At 37.2% G+C, this 19423-nt stretch overlaps 1 protein-coding gene across 1 annotated transcript in view; it reads left to right on the top strand.

The window, feature by feature from the left end:
• The window catches only part of DHRSX (dehydrogenase/reductase X-linked), a 973969-nt gene extending 957822 nt beyond the window's left edge, over positions 1 to 16147 (top strand). The window contains exon 7 of the mRNA XM_053706436.1: positions 15824 to 16147. Coding sequence (XP_053562411.1) covers positions 15824 to 16009 — 186 coding nt within the window. The 3' untranslated portion in view covers positions 16010 to 16147. The remainder of the gene's footprint in view (positions 1 to 15823) is intronic.
• The last annotated feature ends 3276 nt before the right edge of the window (positions 16148 to 19423 follow it).

The raw sequence follows: 19423 nt of genomic DNA, 5'->3' as shown, positions 1-19423 counted from the left end.
ACTACTAAAGTGGTACCCTGTATAATATTAGCTTTTCTAACCTCCTAACTGCATTAAGGTCTCTCCTGGACCTTAAATATCTATTGTATGTAACATAGCAGTTGGACAACTGTATAAATAACATTACCCCATAACAAATCATATTCCCCCCAACAATATATTTTCACATATGAGTCAAACTTAAGAGATATCCTCTAATGGTACTCTGTGGCAAAGTATGGGCAGGAAGTACATTGTTGAGTCTAGGTTTCCAAACCCCATGTAGGCGCATAATGGTAACAGACTACCCCATCTCGGCCGCTGACAGGGCCCATCTGAACCACTAATATGAGCTTTTACAACATTAATCTCCAATGAGGTCCAAAATATTATAGGATACTCTGACACAGCTGCAGGCAGTTGGGCAACTATTGCATTAGTATATACATCATTCTCACTAAAGCACCTGGCTGCGGTAGCACTCATATTCAGTATTCAATTATAAGTTGGGGGAAAGCATGTTCATAATAAATATACCGCAGAGTTTCTTTATTAACCCAAGGAATGGGTCAGATACTATAGTTCCTAACTGGAGTATATATAATTTCCAGAGTAGTAGATAGGATCTGGGATGAAATATTTAGTTAGATTGGTTAACAGCTTATGAGAGAGAGTGTTAGGGTAACAATTCCAAGACTTTCGTGCTGAGTGCAACATTGTATGTACAAGCATAAGAGGCTGAACTACAGGGATCAACATGTGTGTCACAAACAAACAATATCGCTATTTTAAGTTAGGGGGATCCTGTAATCTATGGGAGTCTATCGCTTCCAACCCTAACCCATTAACTCAATCCATGTAGTAGGTAACTTAACATAGGTGAGCCTCAAGAATTTATGAACTACAGGGCATATACTCATTTGTTATCCCACACTTTAGTGCTCCCAAAGGTGACCAGTCCTGAGGTGTGGCGACATGCGGTAGTCCCAAAATGTCACTATTATGGAGCTCCAAAGCACCACCGGTATCAGCCCCAAGCTTTAGCCGACACCAACTCTGTGTACCCGCAGCAGCTGCCGCAGACCACGTTCAGCTAGCAAAGTTCTCAGCAAGGGCTGCATAGGCTCCCACAGCCCTCCCGCAGCAGCCGTTCTCTCCAAGGGCTGCAAAGGAGAGGTCATCAGCTGCAGCTCTGTCACCGAAAAAATAGGAGAGTGCTCAGGGTCGACCATCTCCCTCCCTGGGTCTGGAATTCTCACAGGCAAACTTTCCATCAGCATCAAGGGACACCGAAAATATCCGTTAGTGCTGGTATGCTCCCCAGGTATAACGCCCGCTCTTGTATTGTTTTCAGAGGCTCGTGCTTGGCTATGTATAGTAGGAGTAGGAGCTCTGCGCTGGTTCTCAGGGGAAGTGAGCACTTTATCTATGCGACTGTCTAGCCATGCGTTCAGAGTGGTGAAGTGCTCTTCCAGAAGTATCAGCACCATCTCCTCTGATATTTGCTCCATAGTCGCCATGTAAGTAAGTAGATTACAACGTAGAAGGTCGTTGTAGTACGGCAGAGACCCGAAGGTACTCCACCGGGGGGGTAATGGGAGGCCTCAACCTCATAAAAAGTTCCGGTGCTCCATTGCCATCAGCTAGCTGGAAAATATTAGTATCGTCAGAGAGATAACATCTAGCTTAATAACATGCCATAAGTATCATTGCCGAGTGTCGGCTTAGGAAGATGGTTTAGTAGTTTGAAGTTCCTAAACTGAAGCAGCACACAAAGTTGCGACCAAACATGGCCGCTGCCCGGAAGTCCCCCCTTTAAATATTTTTTAATAAAAATATATTATTTTTGCTAAATTATTATGTCTTGAAAAGGATTAATCGAAAACTAAACCCAGGAATTTTCCTGATTTTATATCAATAAAGCTAGTGACTTTTGAGTCCATTGAAATCTGTCATAGCTTTTGGGGAGATTTTCATATGCTAAACTCATCTAATCTATTCAAAAACTTTGCAAAACCAACAACAAAAGAGTTCTCTTTTGGTTTTCTAGTGATATCTAAAAAAAAAAAAAAACCCTACATATGGATAATTCAGCAGCTTTATTCAAACCAGTCAGAAAACAGTGATGCATATAGCAGGATTTTTGCATTTTTTTAGAATTTTTAACTGTCTAAAACTCTTGAAAATAAGTGTCCTCTTCTCCATGACATATCTTGATTTTTCAAATTGATTTATTCAATCTTAAAGGTCTTCTGTGTGCTCATTTAAAAAAATGAAATCTTTATTGAAAAATCAGGAATGTAAAGCTTAATAGCTGGCCCATTTTTGGTTCAGAACCTGGGTTATGCTTATTGGTTTGCTAAATGTAGCCACCAATAAGCAAGCGCTATCCATGGTGCTGTACCTAAAATCGTCCGTCTCCTAAGCTTAACATTTCTGCTTTTTTAAATAAAGATAGCAAGAGAACGAAGAAAAATTGGTAATAACAGTAAATGAGAAAGTTGCTTAAAGTTGCATGCTCTATCTGAACCATGAAAGAAAAAAATTGGGTTTAGTATCCCTTTAAGTGCATGTTTTATTAATTAAAGTGTGTGCGATTTTTACTTTGTAATGTTGTTTGTTTGCTGTATAGCTGTTTGTGCTGTTTGTGTGTGTCAATTAGAAGTCTGTGAATTTATTTTCCTGTAGCTGTTGACTACAACTCCCTGATTCTCTTGCCCCAATAACAGTGCAGCTAAAGTAAATCTGATTAACATGACATTATATAATAAACAAAAATATATAATTTTTTTGTGATGTAATGGTTTTCAATTGGCTGGTTATAACTTCCTTACTAGAACGCATAAACTTAATGCATAAACCTCTAATAATGCCCTTAATGCATAAACCTATAATAATGCCTTTAATGTATAAGCCTCTAATAATGCCCTTAATGCATAAATGTATATTAATGCGCTTAATGCATAAACGTATATAAATGCCCTTAATGCATAAACCTATAATAATACCCTTAATGCATAAACGCATATTAATGCAGTTAATGCATAAACCTATAATAATACCCTCAATGCATAAACATATATTATTGTTTTTAATGCATAAATGTATAATAATGCCCTTAATGCATAAACCTATAATAATGCCTTTAAAGGGACAGTCTACACCAGAATTTTTATTGTTTTAAAAGACAGATAATCCCTTTATTAACCTTTCCCCAGTTTTGCGTAACCAACAAAGTTATAATAATATACTTTTAACCTCTGTGATTATCTTGTATCTAAGCCTCTGAAAACTGCCCCTTTTTTCAGTTCTTTTGACAGACTTGCAGTCTAGCCAATCAGTGCCTGCTCCCAGATTACTTCACGTGCACGAGCACAGTGTTATCTATATGAAATATGTGAACTAACACCCTCTAGTGGTGAAAAACTGTTAAAATGCAATCTGTAAGAGGTGGGCTTCAATGTCTAAGAAATTAGCATATGAACCTCCTAGGTTAAGCTTTCAACTAAGAATACCAAGAGAACAAAGCAAAATTGGTGATAAAAGTAAATCGGAAAAGTGTTTAAAATTACATGCTCTATCTGAATCATGAAAGTTTATCTTGGCCTAGACTGTCCCTTTAATGTATAAGCCTATAATAATGCCCTTAATGCATAAACCTATAATAATGCCTTTAATGTATAAGCCTATAATAATGCCCTTAATGCATAAAACTATAACAATGTCCTTAATGCATAAACGTATATCAATGCGCTAATGCATAAACCTATAATAATGCCCTTAATGCATAAATCTATAATAATGCCCCTAATGCATAAACGTATAATAATGTCCTTAATGCATTAACATATAATAATGACCCTAATGCGTAAATGTATAATAATGCCCCTAATACATAAATGTATAATAATATCTTTAACCCTTTGGCTGCTAAGCCATTTCCCACCTGTGTGCTAAGCTGGTTTTGAGCATTTTGTTGCAGTTCACATTCACACACTTTTAGAAGTTGTTTTTGTGTGAATAACCTAAACAAACTATATTATTATTTTTTTTCAGCAGACTCTGCGGATTCAAAATATATCATTATTATATGTGTATTTGTTATCATGTTTGAAAAGTAAATCAAAACATTATAAAAAAAGTGTATATTTTTACTCCTGACAATAAATTGTATGCAATTTTATTTTTGTAAACTCTATCATCAAAACCTGTGTGAATAAATAATTGTAGTAGATAACCTGTATAAAATAAGTAAAAATTGAGAACATTTCACTGTGTTTTTCTACTGTTTTATTGCCAGGATGTCAATTTAGTATATAATCAAAACTTACGTTTTTAAATGTAATATTCTGTTACTGGCATTTAAACAGTTCTAGCCACTAGGGAAGTTAAGATATGACAACTAAACTATACATATTTTCAGAAACTACACTCCCAGGTCTATCAGATGAGGGTTTATTTGTATTTATATCTCAAAATTGGAGTATGTAACAAATAAGCCAATACTGCACTTGTTTAAAAAAACCAAATGTTTTCTGAACAAAATGTGCTGTTTAGTTACCGGTATATATTGTTCACTCCAGTATTGTGCTATGTATACAAGAAGCACCTTATTTGATGCACCAAGGGGTGTACTTTCCAAAAATGTGCACTTTATTTATTTACTGTATCTTAACTTCCCAGGTGGCTACAGCTGTCTAATTGCAGACATCACCCCTAAAAATTAAAAGACAATTATTTTAGACTTTTTTTAGGCTTTCGTGTCTGCAATTAAACAGCTCTAGTTAAAAGTTAAAAAGGGTACATAAAGTACACATTTATATAAAGTAAGTATAAATGAGGGGCTACATGTATTTCTAGCACAAACGTGGAGTGCGTTAAGATTAACGGAATATGGTGCTTTGGTTAGAAAATATATTTTTCTAAGTAAATTGACATGTTCAGCTATTTCTTACGTACACTCAAATTTTGCTCTATATATACATGTAGCCCCTTATTTGATGCGCCAAGGGGTGTACTTTCCAAAAATGTGCACCAGAGACAATGCCGCTGTCTCTTCTCTAGCAGATCTAGCATCATCCGAGAAGGAAACAAAGTCGGAGTTCATCAGATGCTCAGCCATAATTCTCTTTACAAAGTGAAAAGATATTTTGAAAGATATTATGCTGCTAGAAAATACATAATTTTTATTGCAAAATAATAAGCTTCTTTGCAGTAAAAATACAGGGGTTTTGAAAGATGATGAGAGCTGCGCAAAGAGGGTGTTTTGAGCACCTTCCATATGTATATATATATATATATATATATATATATATATTTTTTTTTTTTTTAATAAAAGCATCTCTCTAACATTTATTAATTTATTATCACATGATCCAGGTGTTCATGTGATTACAAATATTATATTGGCATCTGTATAGTAAGGAAATGTCATTTTTCTTAGCTAGGTGATACCACAGTGATCATTTAGCTAATATAATTAAATTTATATTTTTTTAAAAAAAAACAAGGACTAGTTTATTTTAGGGAAATTATTTTGGGGGCCTCTAGGCAATTTTGATCTTTATTTATGTGCCCTTATCCTTTTTAAAATAATTTTAAAATATATTTATTTTTAACTTTTTTAATTTTTTCACTACACTTTAAATTCTTATGCCGTTTGAAAAGTCAGGTGATTACCATTCCAGCGGTGCATCTTAGGGGTCTGTAGCTGCTTAGATTCCCAAGATACAGGCACCTAAGCAGCATCTATCTATAACTGTCAATTGACAGTTGTAAATAAAGTTGTGTGATGAAGTCATTGCTTCAATGAGTGATGATGTTATAACGCTCCGTGTGAAGCTCCAAGCTTGCCCTTCAATATGATTAAGATCAGATAGTTGCATCCTTCCACCCGATGGACAGGAACTTCTGGTGGGGGTGGAGCTGTTAGACACGTTGTACAGCTCGTGGTGCTCTGGAGATCAGGAGCGTGGACATCTCCCCCAGCATTTGTTTGCCCGTTATACCCAGTCCATCTGGGATCTGCAGCGGGACTTCAGGCTGTGTCTAAGCCTGTGCCATGGAAGCTCCAAGTTGGCGGTCAAGCCCAGCGGTGGATACCGCATTTGCCGCGGAGGAAGCACACAGACAGGAGAGGAGGGGCGCGTCTGTTAAAGGCGGATAACAAGCTGATCCCTGCTGAATTTCTGGGCCTCTTTAGTGGTACAACCGCTTGTAGGTCGGGGTGGTTTGTCCGCGGAGTGATCTGTGGGCAGCGCTCCTTCCTCGCGGTAGAGAGTTCCATCCAGTCGCAGGAGAAGGGTCGTTCAGAGGCCTGAGGAGACACCAGCTCTTTCCTGCTGTGTATTCTAAGGTGGATCCGTAAAGCCTCAAAGCCAAGGACGCTGATTCCCTGTCTGGCCACTAGCTGATTTTGGGAGAAAGAAAGAGGGAAGAAAGAGAAAGGAAAAAAGAGAGATAAAAGGGGTTTATTTGCGTTTACTTAACCTACTGCAGCTATTCTATGTTTTATGATGTATTATTTTTTTCTATTATAAATAATATCAAAGTTATTTATTGCTAATATAGGGTGATCAGTCTAATGAGAATGAGTGGTAAAACCCTGTTTAAACCCTTATATTTGCTTGTCTGCTCTCTGTAACAGATATTTGTGTTTGTTAAAGGCCTTATACTATTCACGTGTTCATAACTCTATATAAAAAAATAAAAAAAAGATCAGATGGTGGGAGGGAGATGGGGGCCCTCAGCGTCCTAGCGACGGCATGGAACTGTTGTTAGCACCAGAGGGTGAAACTTAGCGACGGCTCCATGCCGTCGTTAGCACTCAAAGGGTTAATGCATAAACCTTTAATAATGCCCTTAATGCATAAACATATAATAATGCCCTTAATACCTAAGCGTATAATAATGCCCCTAATGCATAAACCTTTAATAATGTATTTAATGCATACACCTATAATAATGCCCTTAATGCATAAACCTATAATAATGCCCTTAATGCATACAAGTTATATTTAGCAAATAATTACCAAACAAATGTTGATAAGCCACAAAATTGTGTGTGTGTTTTGTTCCCCCTGTAACGTATCTGATATTATTGTCTTCTTGACACTCTTTATCCTGTGGTTTGCTGCTTTATTACAGTTTTTTTTTATTATATATTCCCCGTGGCATAACATTACACAGTGCTGTCCCATAGGTAAATACAATTGCACAGTGTAATAAATAGCTAATGAACAGACAAAATGCATGTTGTGTTTTTGTTTTTTTACAAGACCTGTATATCAGCTTCTTGGAAATCATTTTATTATATAAAACTTTTAACTACTATTTTTTGTATTGTACAGTTAATAAAACACAGTCATTGCACTGTATATAAAAAAAATGTATTAACAAAAAGTGTTATCTCACCAACAAAATCACTAAAACAGAGATAAGGTGCATTATAATTTTTGCATGTGTGTTTTTCACTGACAATGTGTTATATATTTCTTGTTCTTTATCAAAAATGTGACGTAAAAAAACTATGTATGCTTATCAATTACATCCATCTTTGGAATCTCAGTGTAAATCTATTTATTTAAGAAAAATAGTAATGTTTTGTTTTTGTATAAAAAAACTACAACTGAGGAAGCATAATGTGAAACGCAACCGCATCAGGGTCACGTGTTTTTTTTTAAACTGCTCTGTTTGTTAAAATAATAATAATTACAATAAGGTTACTTTTTCAGAATGGGAAACTGAGGGAAGGATGGGAGGGTAACCTAACTGGGAGGGAGCTCTGCTATTATAGTTCAGGGTTATAATTGAGTAAACTTATTCAGTATCCAATACGGCACTATTTGATAATTACTTTAGGCTAGGCTTAAACCTCCCCATTTCTGTTCTCTCACACAACCCAAGTATTTTAGCATTGTATCAACTGATAATTAGACATCTAATTGAAAATTATCAGACAGAGATGTGTTTTTAAAGGGACACTGAACCCACATTTTTTTCTTTCGTGATTCAGATAGAACATGCAATTTCTTCATTCTCTTGGTATCCTTATTTGAAATGCAAGAATGTAAGTTTAGATGCCGGCCCATTTTTGGTGAATAACCTGGGTTATTCTTGCTGATTGGTGGATACATTCATCCACCAATTAAAAAGCGCTATCCAGAGTTCTGAACCAAAAAAGAAGCTTAGTTGCCTTCTTTTTCAAATAAAGATAGCAAGTGAACGAAGAAAAATTGATAATAGGAGTAAATTAGAAAGTTGCTTAAAGTTGCATGCTCTATCTGAATCACAGAAGAAAACATTTGGGTTCAGTGACCCTTTAAGTATTACGGCAGGTCAGCACACCATTGCCTAACTATTTGTCTGTTTTGCTGCCATTTCGTTTATTTGTATTATCACATTTAAAGATTACGTTTTATAAATTTTCTTTTTCTGTGCTATATGAGAATTCTATTTTTTACCTATACACTAAAGTTTTTTTTGTATGCTAGTACAATTAATGATTCTCAGCACACTTTTGGCTGCTTACCTCTCATATTAATATTATATATACAAGGTCACCCAAAAGTTAACACAATATGATTTTCTTTAAAAATAGAACCCTTTTTTCTACTTTCTACTGTATAAGTTTGTTCATTGATTTCAGGGTAATATTAGCACCCTATGCCGCTACAGAGCCTACCAAGCACTTTCTGAATGGCTTGGCACTTTATACAGCTGCATAATGCATTAGACTGAAGTCACATACGAGGACAATACAGCCTCTTACTGACTCTACTGCTCTAAAAAAGATCCTTATCGGGGATAAGACTATGAGGCCGAATTATCAAATGTCTGTTGGACCTGATCCGACAGTGCGGATCAAGTCCGACAGATATCGCTTAATGCGGAGAGCTCTCCGTATTCAAGAGGCAATAGGTATCTCTCTAGAGATAACTAAATAGGGGGCACTCTAATATGCAAAAAAAGAAATTACCAATAATATAAGTGATATGAATATCAAATATCTATAACAAATCCTGCATTGACCAGGATATAAAACTAGGCAAACAAATGAACAAAGTATATAATGAAAACAGTAAGTCTATTGGTATAGTCGGTCCCAATAAAAAAAATCCAAACCAGAGAAGATGGGGGATGGATCAATCACAGGGTATAATCGATGGATATAATCAGAAGCTGCACTCTCCTCACATCAGCTAGGCAGGACGTCTGTACAGAAGATAAGGAAAACAAAGAGAAGCGCTTGTGTGTACCAATAGAAACAATGATAAGGTTAAGTTCACCCACAACAGGGTACTCGCATTTTAGTGGAGCACTCAGACAGTGTTATTAGGCCAAGACTGGGTACTCAACAGCAACCCAGCTTGCTGAAACGTCCGGCATGTCAACAGGAACACCTTGGGCTCTCTCCTACCAGAACTGGAAAATAAGCTGCCAAACAGAGCAGCTCCACAGGTCAGAGCAAGTGGTGATAATAATACCAGGGACTCCCACACAGAGCAGAATCAATCCCAATGTAGATGATAGGTAGAAGGTGATGGAATTAGTAGTAATGATCAGTAGCAGTTCCAATGTCAAGTAAAAAATTGAATTTATTAAAGCATTAAAAATAGTTAAAAAGAGGAACCAAAAGGTAGGGCATACAGATACCCTCCTTATTTACATGCGACGCGTTTCTCATCTGCAGTGCTGTTTCATCAGGCATGTAAGGCATACTGATCATAGCTCTCATATATATACACACCAAACTTACCAATCATGTCAATTATACAATATAACAAGCACCTGAGGTTCTCCCTCCAAGGGGTGGATCCTCAGTTAATTAACCCTTCATTTATGGCATATACTTCACATTTTTGAAATAATAAATATATATGTGTGTATATACACTTTATCTCAAATCTAGTACTAAAGGGTAAAGATATTATAAAATGTATTTTAAGGATACTTCAATTAAATACCTTTGTCTAAGTTCAAACTGATTTTTATTTAACCGGGTAAAAAACAACCTAGTGGATATATGTCATATAAAGATCAATATATGGGATAGATATGTTTTTTTTTTGGCTGTGTCGAGATTGATTAATACTGATGTGGATTAATGGAAACTAAAATGTGTAAATGTGTATCCCAAAAATTATATACATACATGTCTTTTCATCCGTAATAAATGTATTGATACTAGGGGTGACGTAGGCGCACCTGCTGCCAATGAAATTCCTTTCCGTGTGAACCTGCCTACAAAGCATCATGTGACTATGTGACAACGTCATACGTTGAGAGACTGAAGTAAGGGCGTGTGTAAGTATTCATGATACTATTGGTTTTTATCAAACGAAGGTGTGCTAAATCTCTGCCCCACTATTGGTGGACCCAAACATCCCACAGAACACAATCCAACCTACCACAGGAATGTGATTCAAAATAAACATGGGCCAGTATCGGACAATAAGTAAATGTCCTATAATAAAACAAAACAAAAACGATCGTCAAAGCGAGAGGAACCGCTGTTGAATACAAAGATATAGACTCGCTCTGAAATTAAATATAAGACTAACATGAATATGATAAAACTCAAAAAAGCTACATAATACGTGACAAGATAAATAATCTAACCAATCATATGACTGTCCTAATAATGGTTGATGATAAGTACTATAACGACATATAAAACAAATAAATATTATTATAAGAATAATAAAGTGAGTGCATGTATAACGAAGTGTCTAAAAGAGTCCAAAAATAAAATGTTGTTATTACCAAGACCAAAATGAGAGGTCAAAAATAAAAAGATGGACAAATATACGTGACACTAAATGGTATGAGGGATATAAAAAAAATATATAATAAAATAAATAGTAAAAGTGATAATCAGTAGGATCCAAAAAGTAACTCTATATAGGTAGATAAATAAATAAAAAAAAACAAAAAAAAAACCAATAGTCAATACTATATAAACCATAATGTCATGGGACATGTGTGCATACCTCAGGTGCTTATTATCTTGTATAATTGACATGATTGGTAAGTTTGGTGTGTATATATATGAGAGCTATGATCAGTATGCCTTATATGCCTGATGAAACAGCGCTGCAGCTGAGAAACGCGTTGCATGTAAATAAGGAGGGTATCTGTATGCCCAACCTTTTGGTTCCTGTTTTTAACTATTTTTAATGTTTTAATAAATTAAATGTTTTACTTGACATTGGAACTGCTACTGATCATTACTACTAATTCCATCACCTTCTACCTATCATCTACATTGGGATTGATTCTGCTCTGTGTGGGAGTCCCTGGTATTATTATCACCACTTGCTCTGACCTGTGGAGCTGCTCTGTTTGGCAACTTATTTTCCAGTTCTAGGAGGAGAGAGCCCAAGGTGTTCCTGTTGACACGCCGGACGTTTCAGCAAGCTGGGTTGCTGTTGAGTACCCAGTCTGAGCCTAATAGCACTGTCTGAGTGCTCCACTAAAATGTGAGTACCCTGTTGTGGGTGAACTTACCCTTATCATTGTTTCTATTGGTACACACAAGCGCCTCTCTTTGTTTTCCTTCTCTCCATATTCAGCATTGCCAGCAGCTCACAAGAGCTGCTAGTGCAACGCCGCCCGCTGCAGACTCGCGGCCAAGGGGCTGCCAGCAGGGAGGTGTCAATCAATCCGATTGTACTCGATCGGGTTGAATTGTTGCGATTCCTGTCCCCCTGCTCAGAGCAGGCGAACAGGTTTATGGAGCAGCGGTCTTTAGACCCCTGCTTCATAACTGCTGTTTCTAGCGAGTCTGAAGACTCGACAGAAACAAGGGCCCACAAGCTCCATACGGAGCTTGATAAATGTGCCTCTATCTTTTTCTAATTGATGTACAATTCTATTGGTCTTCTGCATAAACAAAACAAACCTTTGTAAATACAAATTAAATTTCACTACAAGCAATAGACACCCACCTGTCCTGCAAGTTAACATCACTGCTTACTGTCTGTAAGAAGTGCGTGAACATGCTTTCCACATTTGTTTGGGCCATTTTGCAAACTGTCTCTTTTTTTGTTACTCTGTTGTCTTATCGGATTCCCATTGTCATGAAGACCTCATGATTTTAGGTTGGAAGAGGTTAACATTTTGCCTGAGTGCTAATTATTTTGTTTTTTTTAAGATGAAGTATTTCCCTGTGTGTATCCTTAAAAAACAGACACCCAGTGGTAAATAGTTTCTGAGTTCCACTTGGGCAAACTTTATTGCATATATCAAGAGACCTAGGGCCTTATCCGATATGCAGCGTTGCCCGCAGAAGCCGGCAACGCCAAATTTTGCGCTGGTTTGGTATCCTATATACGGCGTAGCATAGAAGTTATGCTTGTATATTTCACCCTTCGGCGCAGTTTGGTATCCAATATACAGTGTAAGGATGTGGCGAAAATGGAGAAATTTTACTCCATTTTCACCTCGCCACAAAATGCAGGCGTGGTAAGCCTTACGCTGAGTATTGGAGCCCCGTAACTCCCTAAACTGGCTGGAAAATAAAACCTAACGCATGCACAATGTTTATCTAACTATCAAACGCAATCCCCCACTGCAATCCCTAATAAAGTGTTTAACCCCTAAACCGCCGCTCCCGGACCCCGCCGCCACCTACATTAAATTTATTAACCCCTAATCTGACCCCCCTACACCGCCACACCTACATTAACTATATTAACCCCTAATCTGAGTCCCCTACCCCGCCGCCTCCTACATTAACTATATTAACCCCTAATCTGAGCCCCCTACCCCGCCGCCAACTATTTTAACTATATTAACCCCTAATCTGAACCCCCTACCCTGCTGCCACCTATTTTAACTATATTAACCCCTAATCTGAGCCCCCTACCCCACCGCCACCTACATTAACCCCTAATCTGAGCCACCAACCCCGCCGCCACCAACATTAACTATATTACCCCCTAATCTGAGCCCCCTACCCTGCCGCCACCTACCCCTAATCTGAACCCCCTACCCCAACGCCGCCTATTTTAACTATATTACCCCCTAATCTGAGCCCCCTACCCCGCGGCCACCTATTTTAAACTATATTAACCCCTAATCTGAGCCCCCTACCCCGCCGCCACCTATTTTGACTATATTAACCCCTAATCTGAGCCCCCTACCCCGCAGCCACCTATTTTAACTATATTAACCCCTAATCTGATCCCCCTACCCCGCCGCCACCTATTTTATCTATATTACCCCCTAATCTGAGCCCCCTACCCCGCCGCCACCTATTTTAACTATATTAACCTCTAATCTGAGCCCCCTACCCCGCCGCCACCTATTTTAACTATATTAACCACTAAACCTAAGTCTAACCCTAACACCCCCTAACTTAATTATTATTGAAATAAATCTAAATAATATTAATATTATTAACTAAATTAAAACTAAATACATACCTATAAAATAAACCCTAAAATAGCTACAATATAATTAATAATTACATTGTAGCTATTTTAGGGTTTATATTTATTTTACAGGTAACTTTGTATTTATTTTAACTAGGTACAATAGCTATTAAATAGTTAATAACTATTTAATAGCTACCTAGTTAAAATAATTACCAAATTACCTGTAAAATAAATCCTAACCTAAGTTACCATTACACCTAACACTACCCTATCAATACATTAATTAAATAAACTACAATTATCTCAACTAAAATACAATTAAATACACTAAACTGTATTACAAAAAACAAACAAACACTAAATTCCAAAAAATAAAAAAAGATTTCAAGAATTTTAAGATAATTACACCTAATCTAAGCCCCCTAATAAAATAAAAAAGCCCCCCAAAATAATAAAAATTTCCCTACCCTAAACTAAATTAAAAAAGTAATCAGCTCTATTACCAGCCCTTAAAAGGGCCTTTTGCGGGGCATTGCCCCAAATTAATCAGCTCTTTTACCTGTAAAAAAAAGACCCCCCCCCCATTACAACCCACCACTCACACACCCCTACTCTAAAACCCAGTTTTAGTTTATTTAATTAATTTATTGATAGGGTAGTGTTAGGTGTAACTGTAACTTAGGTTAGGATGTATTTTACAGGTAATTTGGTAATTATTTTAACTAGGTAGCTATTAAATAGTTATTAACTATTTAATAGTTGTTGTACCTAGTTAAAATAAATACAAAGTTACCTGTAAAATAAATATAAACCCTAAAATAGCTACAATGTAATTATTAATTATATTGTAGCTATCTTAGGGTTTATTTTATAGGTATATATTTAGTTTTAAATAGGAATAATTTAGTTAATAATATTATTTATTTATTTCAATAATAATTAAGTTAGGGGGTGTTAGGGTTAGACTTAGGTTTAGTGGTTAATAAATTTAATATAGATGGCGGCGGTGTAGGGGGATTAGATTAGGGGTTAATACATTTAATATAGGTGGCGGCGGTGTAGGGGGATCATATTAGGGGTTAATATATTTAAAATAGGTGATGGCGGTGTAGGGGGCTCAGATTAGGGGTAAATATAGTTAAAATAGGTGGCGGCGGTGTAGGGGGCTCAGATTAGGGGTTAATAAATTTAATATAGCTGGCGGTGGGGTAGGGGGATCAGATTAGGGGTAACACATTTAATGTAGCTGGCGGCGGTGTTGGGGGGTCAGATTAGGGGGTAATACATTTAATGTAGCTGGCAGCGGTGTAGGGGGTCAGATTAGGGGGTAATACATTTAATGTAGCTGGCGGCGGGGTCCGGGAGCGGCGGTTTAGGGGTTAATATATTTATTATTAGGAGTGAGAGGGGCGATTGTGGATAGAGGGGTATACGTGTCGGGATGATGTTTGGGAGGCGTGTTAGACAGTTACGGGATATTTTATACTTTAGTTAGTTTTTTTATGCGGCGGCAGTCACTGGTGACTTCAGAAATTTGTACTTACGCTTATTTCTGGACATCGCTAGTTTGTCCGACTTACGTCACTTTAGCAACTGTCGGCGCTGTATATGTGATAGGTCGAGGTGCAAGGTGAAACTACGTATATCGGATCGCGCCCCTAGTACATCAAGGCACAGGCCTTGTGTCAATTAAAGTTAACATTCTAAAATAGCTTTAAACATACTTTAATCACATTTATGGTACATGATGACAAAATATGACAGACATGTTTGGTATCCAAATAATGGTCATGATGTCACAAGGAGTTGGCTTATATGGGTATATGTACAGGATATACATAACTAAAACTAATAAGATATCCTATGACTCAAGTTAAGGTTTGCACTGTGGTTTATGGTGTGCTATTTCCTTGCCCACACTGGAAGGGGCCTGGTCAAAAACTTGACCTCAGGAGTAAATGTATTAAACTGTGAGTTTAACAAAATAATTGTTAATTTTACATGGGAGGCTGCCTTCACCGTGTGTTTGACTATTCTTCATTCCATCTCCATGGAACAGAGGCTTGGTTATGTCATATTTCTTGTTTTTGTTTTAATTTTGTTTGTTAACTCCTTTTTTTTTTTTATAAATGCACTGACTCCTTTTTTTGTTCATAATAAATGTTTACTTATTAAGTTTTGCATTTGACTAATATTTGAATCATCAACCCCTAAATGTAAGTAGAAAGATCCACCACCATTAACCCTAACCACAACTAAAAAGATCCTTATCACAATTAATCCTAACCTCATCTACCTAGCATCTACCACAACCTAACACTTCAGTGAGTTTGATAACATTCTACCATGCAATATATATATATAATCAATATATCTAAGAGCAATGTACAAAATGAATATGAGATGCTGTTTTTGATCTTAGTGTGAATGTTAAATATTCAACTTTATTTTTTATTATTTTCTAGACTGTAGAAGAAGGTGCTGCTACATCAATCTATGCATCTGTTTCACCAGATATGGAAGGAGTTGGGGGCTGCTATTTATACAATGGACAAAAGTCAAAGTCTGCTGATATATCTTACAATGAAGTGTTCCAGAAAAATCTTTGGACTGAAAGCTGCAAGATGGTTAGACTCCCTGTATCAGCATAAAATACATGACATAGGCTTTAATTGGCATGTAATTACATTTTTTTAATTGTGAAAACCACAAAAACAAATTGCCAGCTTTAAAATCATAATGTTTAAACTACATCTTGAATAAACAATATCTTCAGTTGCGAACATTTATCCTTTTTCAGCCGTTTATTGCCTAAGGGAAGTGTTGTTTGTTTCAACAATGTGTCATGAATATTAATTGGAAATTGTGCCCCACTCATGTTAGCCGTGCTAATGTTGCTTTAGAAAAAAAAACTCTCTCTGAATTCATTATAATCTGCAGTATGCTCTGGGTTTATTAGTACGTTTTATAATAAGAGTGAAATGATTCCTTTGACGCACATAACCTTAATAATAATCATAATGGGTTTATTTCATATTTATTTGGTTGCAACATGCAATTTTACTGTTCTGTGAGTGTAATCCAAAGAGATTTCATGTTCCTTTAGTTTAAAATAATGGTATGTCTTTCTTAAGAATTTCACAACATTCTCTTTCAATCGCCAAAAAAGGGGTTTAAATTTCTTAAGGTATTTTTCATGATCCACTAGCAAATTACCTAATGTGACAATGGTGGCTTAGGCCTCAGTATAGAGAGGCAGAAATATTTCTACATTAATGGAACCTCCACAGACTGTTGTTTCTTTAGTGCAACTGTAATGCTCGTGGGATACTACTTTATCAGACCGAACTCGGTCAGTAGTCTTGTTATCCCGGCGTCGAGCCGAATGCTAGGGAATATCCCAGAGCAGAGAAAGTTAGTAAGATGAGGAGGGCGGCACTCACCACAGGCAGGACAGTCCCTAGCGGCAACGGCAGAGCAGTCCAAGGGCACACCACTAAAATGGTCAGACAGGCAGGGTTCGGCAACAGTAAAGCAGTCAAAGGGCACACCACTAGAATGGTCAGGCAGGCAGGGTTTGGCAACAAAGAGGCAATCAAGAACAACAGGGGTTAATAAGCAGAGTAATCAGACAGGCAGGGATCAGCAGCAGTATATCAGTCCAGCAATTCAGGGGTATAGCAGACAGAGTAGTCAGACAGGCAGGTTCAGCAGCAGTATATCAGTCCAGCAATGTAGGGGTATAGCAGGCAGAGTAGTCAGAAAGGCAGGTTCAGCAGTAGTATATCAGTCCAGCAATTCAGGGGTATAGCAAGCAGAGTAGTCAGACAGGCAGGTTCAGCAGTAGTATATCAGTCCAGCAATTTAGGGGTATAGCAGGCAGAGTAGTCAGGCAGGCAGGATCAGCAGCAGTATATCAGTCCAGCAATTTAGGGGTATAGCAGGCAGAGTAGTCAGACAGGCAGGTTCAGCAGCAGTATATCAGTCCAGCAATGTAGGGGTATAGCAGGCAGAGTAGTCAGACAGGCAGGTTCAGCAGTAATATATCAGTCCAGCAATTCAGGGGTATAGCAGGCAGAGTAGTCAGACAGGCAGGTTCAGCAGCAGTATATCAGTCCAGAAATTTAGGGGTTAAACAGACAGAGTAGTCAGACAGGCAGGGTTCAAACACATTAAGGCAGTACTGAAGTAACGATCTTTCACACCCAGGAGCACACAAAGTAACACCTATACTTGGGCAGTGATAGATCGTTATAGAGGGACTTACATAGGTGCAGGATTGGCGCCACAGGAATCCAGAACCGGCATCGCCACATGCATCTGGACCCTACACAGCCCCTGGCAACGAGCAGAGAAGGAGATGCCGCACCCCTAGCAATGGCTAGAGCGGCACAGCGTGACAGTAACTTCTGAAACTCACAAATCCTTTTTCATTAGTGAAGAACTTTTCTGCTTAGAAATGAAGCTCCCTTGAACAAACAAACAAAAAACTTTCCAGTTTGCTTCTATTATCAAATTGACTTCATTTTCTTGATATCCTTTATTGGAGAGCATACCTAAGTACACCTAGGAGCATAAGCATGCATGTGTCTTTAGCACTCTATGGCAGCAGCATTCAAAAACAATAGAGTTATAAACACACATGCATGCTCCTTAGCCTACCTACGTATGCTTGGTAAGGATACCAAGAGAATAAAGTAAAACTGGACGTTTTTAAAAATGGTATGCTCTAGCTGAATTAAGAATGTGACATTTTATTTTTCTTGTCCCTATAAAAGTCTTGAGTTAAGTGACAACTGATTGGCTATTATTTAGTATTGAAATCCTGGTGCCTCTTTTTTCAAAATTTTCTGTCACAATTTATAGTGAAATGTTCTAACCCTTACAAAATATGAAGAACTCAAACATCATAATTACTAGAGCATCTAGCTTACATTATGTCTGGTCCCCAATTTTATTTTAATTCATGATATATGAGACGTAAAAAACATTTATTTCCAATGTCAAACAACTTTTAATATATACAGAGTTTAAATGCTAAATGAAATGAAAAAGGCTATGGTTCCTTTGGCGTGATGAGAATTTGAAATTAAATAATGCACCCCATTTTATTACTCTTTTCAATGCAAATGTTGAAACTTCTTTTAAAGGGACGGTAAAGTCAAAATTAAACTTTCATAACTCAGAGCATGCAATTTTAAACAACTTTCCATTTTACTTTTATCATCAAATTTGCTTTGTTCTTGTGGTATTCTTTGTTAAAAGCTAAACCTAGGTAGAATCATATGATTTCTGAGTCCTTGAAGGCCGCCTCTTATCTCAGTACATTATATTAGCTTTTCACAGGTAGATAACATTGTGCTCACTCCCATGTATTATGCATGATTCAACACTAATTGGCTGAAATGCAAGTTTGTAAAAAGCACTGAAATAAGGCGGCAGTCTGCAGAGGCTTAGATACAATATAATCACAGAGGTAAACAGTGTATTAATATAACAGTGTTGGTTATGCAAAACTGGGGAATGGTTAATAAAGGGATTATCTATCTAAAAATTTCAAGTAGACTGACCCTTTAAATAAGAAATACCTCAGTAAGGAACTGTCATGCTATGTCAATACATTTTGAACAAGAGGTTAAATTACTTCTTTGTTAAATCATTACTATGTATGGTGTTCGCACAATTAGGAGCCATATCAGTTGAACCGTGTGAATAAATGATAGCCAAAATGTTCCAAAACAAAGCTCATTTTGTATGAAATATAAATGAGGGTTCCAGCAACACATATGGTGGGGTTAAAATGCAATATAGAGTGGATATTTGGAAAAGGGGCCATTGTATGTACCCAGAGGCGTAACGAGAAACCACAGGGCCCAGGTGCAAGAAACTAAGAAGGGCCCCCCCCCAAAAAAAAACTTTTTTTTTAACATTTAACGCAGAAAAAAAATGTGAATCAGATTACATGCCTGTAAAAGGAGGTACCCTGTGCCCACAGTCTGTGAGATGGTCTGACCCCCTATTACTGTATATAGTGACACTGTTTAACCCACCAGTACTGTATATAG

Source organism: Bombina bombina, chromosome 3, assembly GCF_027579735.1.
Source record: "Bombina bombina isolate aBomBom1 chromosome 3, aBomBom1.pri, whole genome shotgun sequence".
NCBI classification, from domain to species: Eukaryota; Metazoa; Chordata; class Amphibia; order Anura; family Bombinatoridae; genus Bombina; species Bombina bombina.
This window is presented reverse-complemented; position numbering and strand designations above follow the sequence as displayed.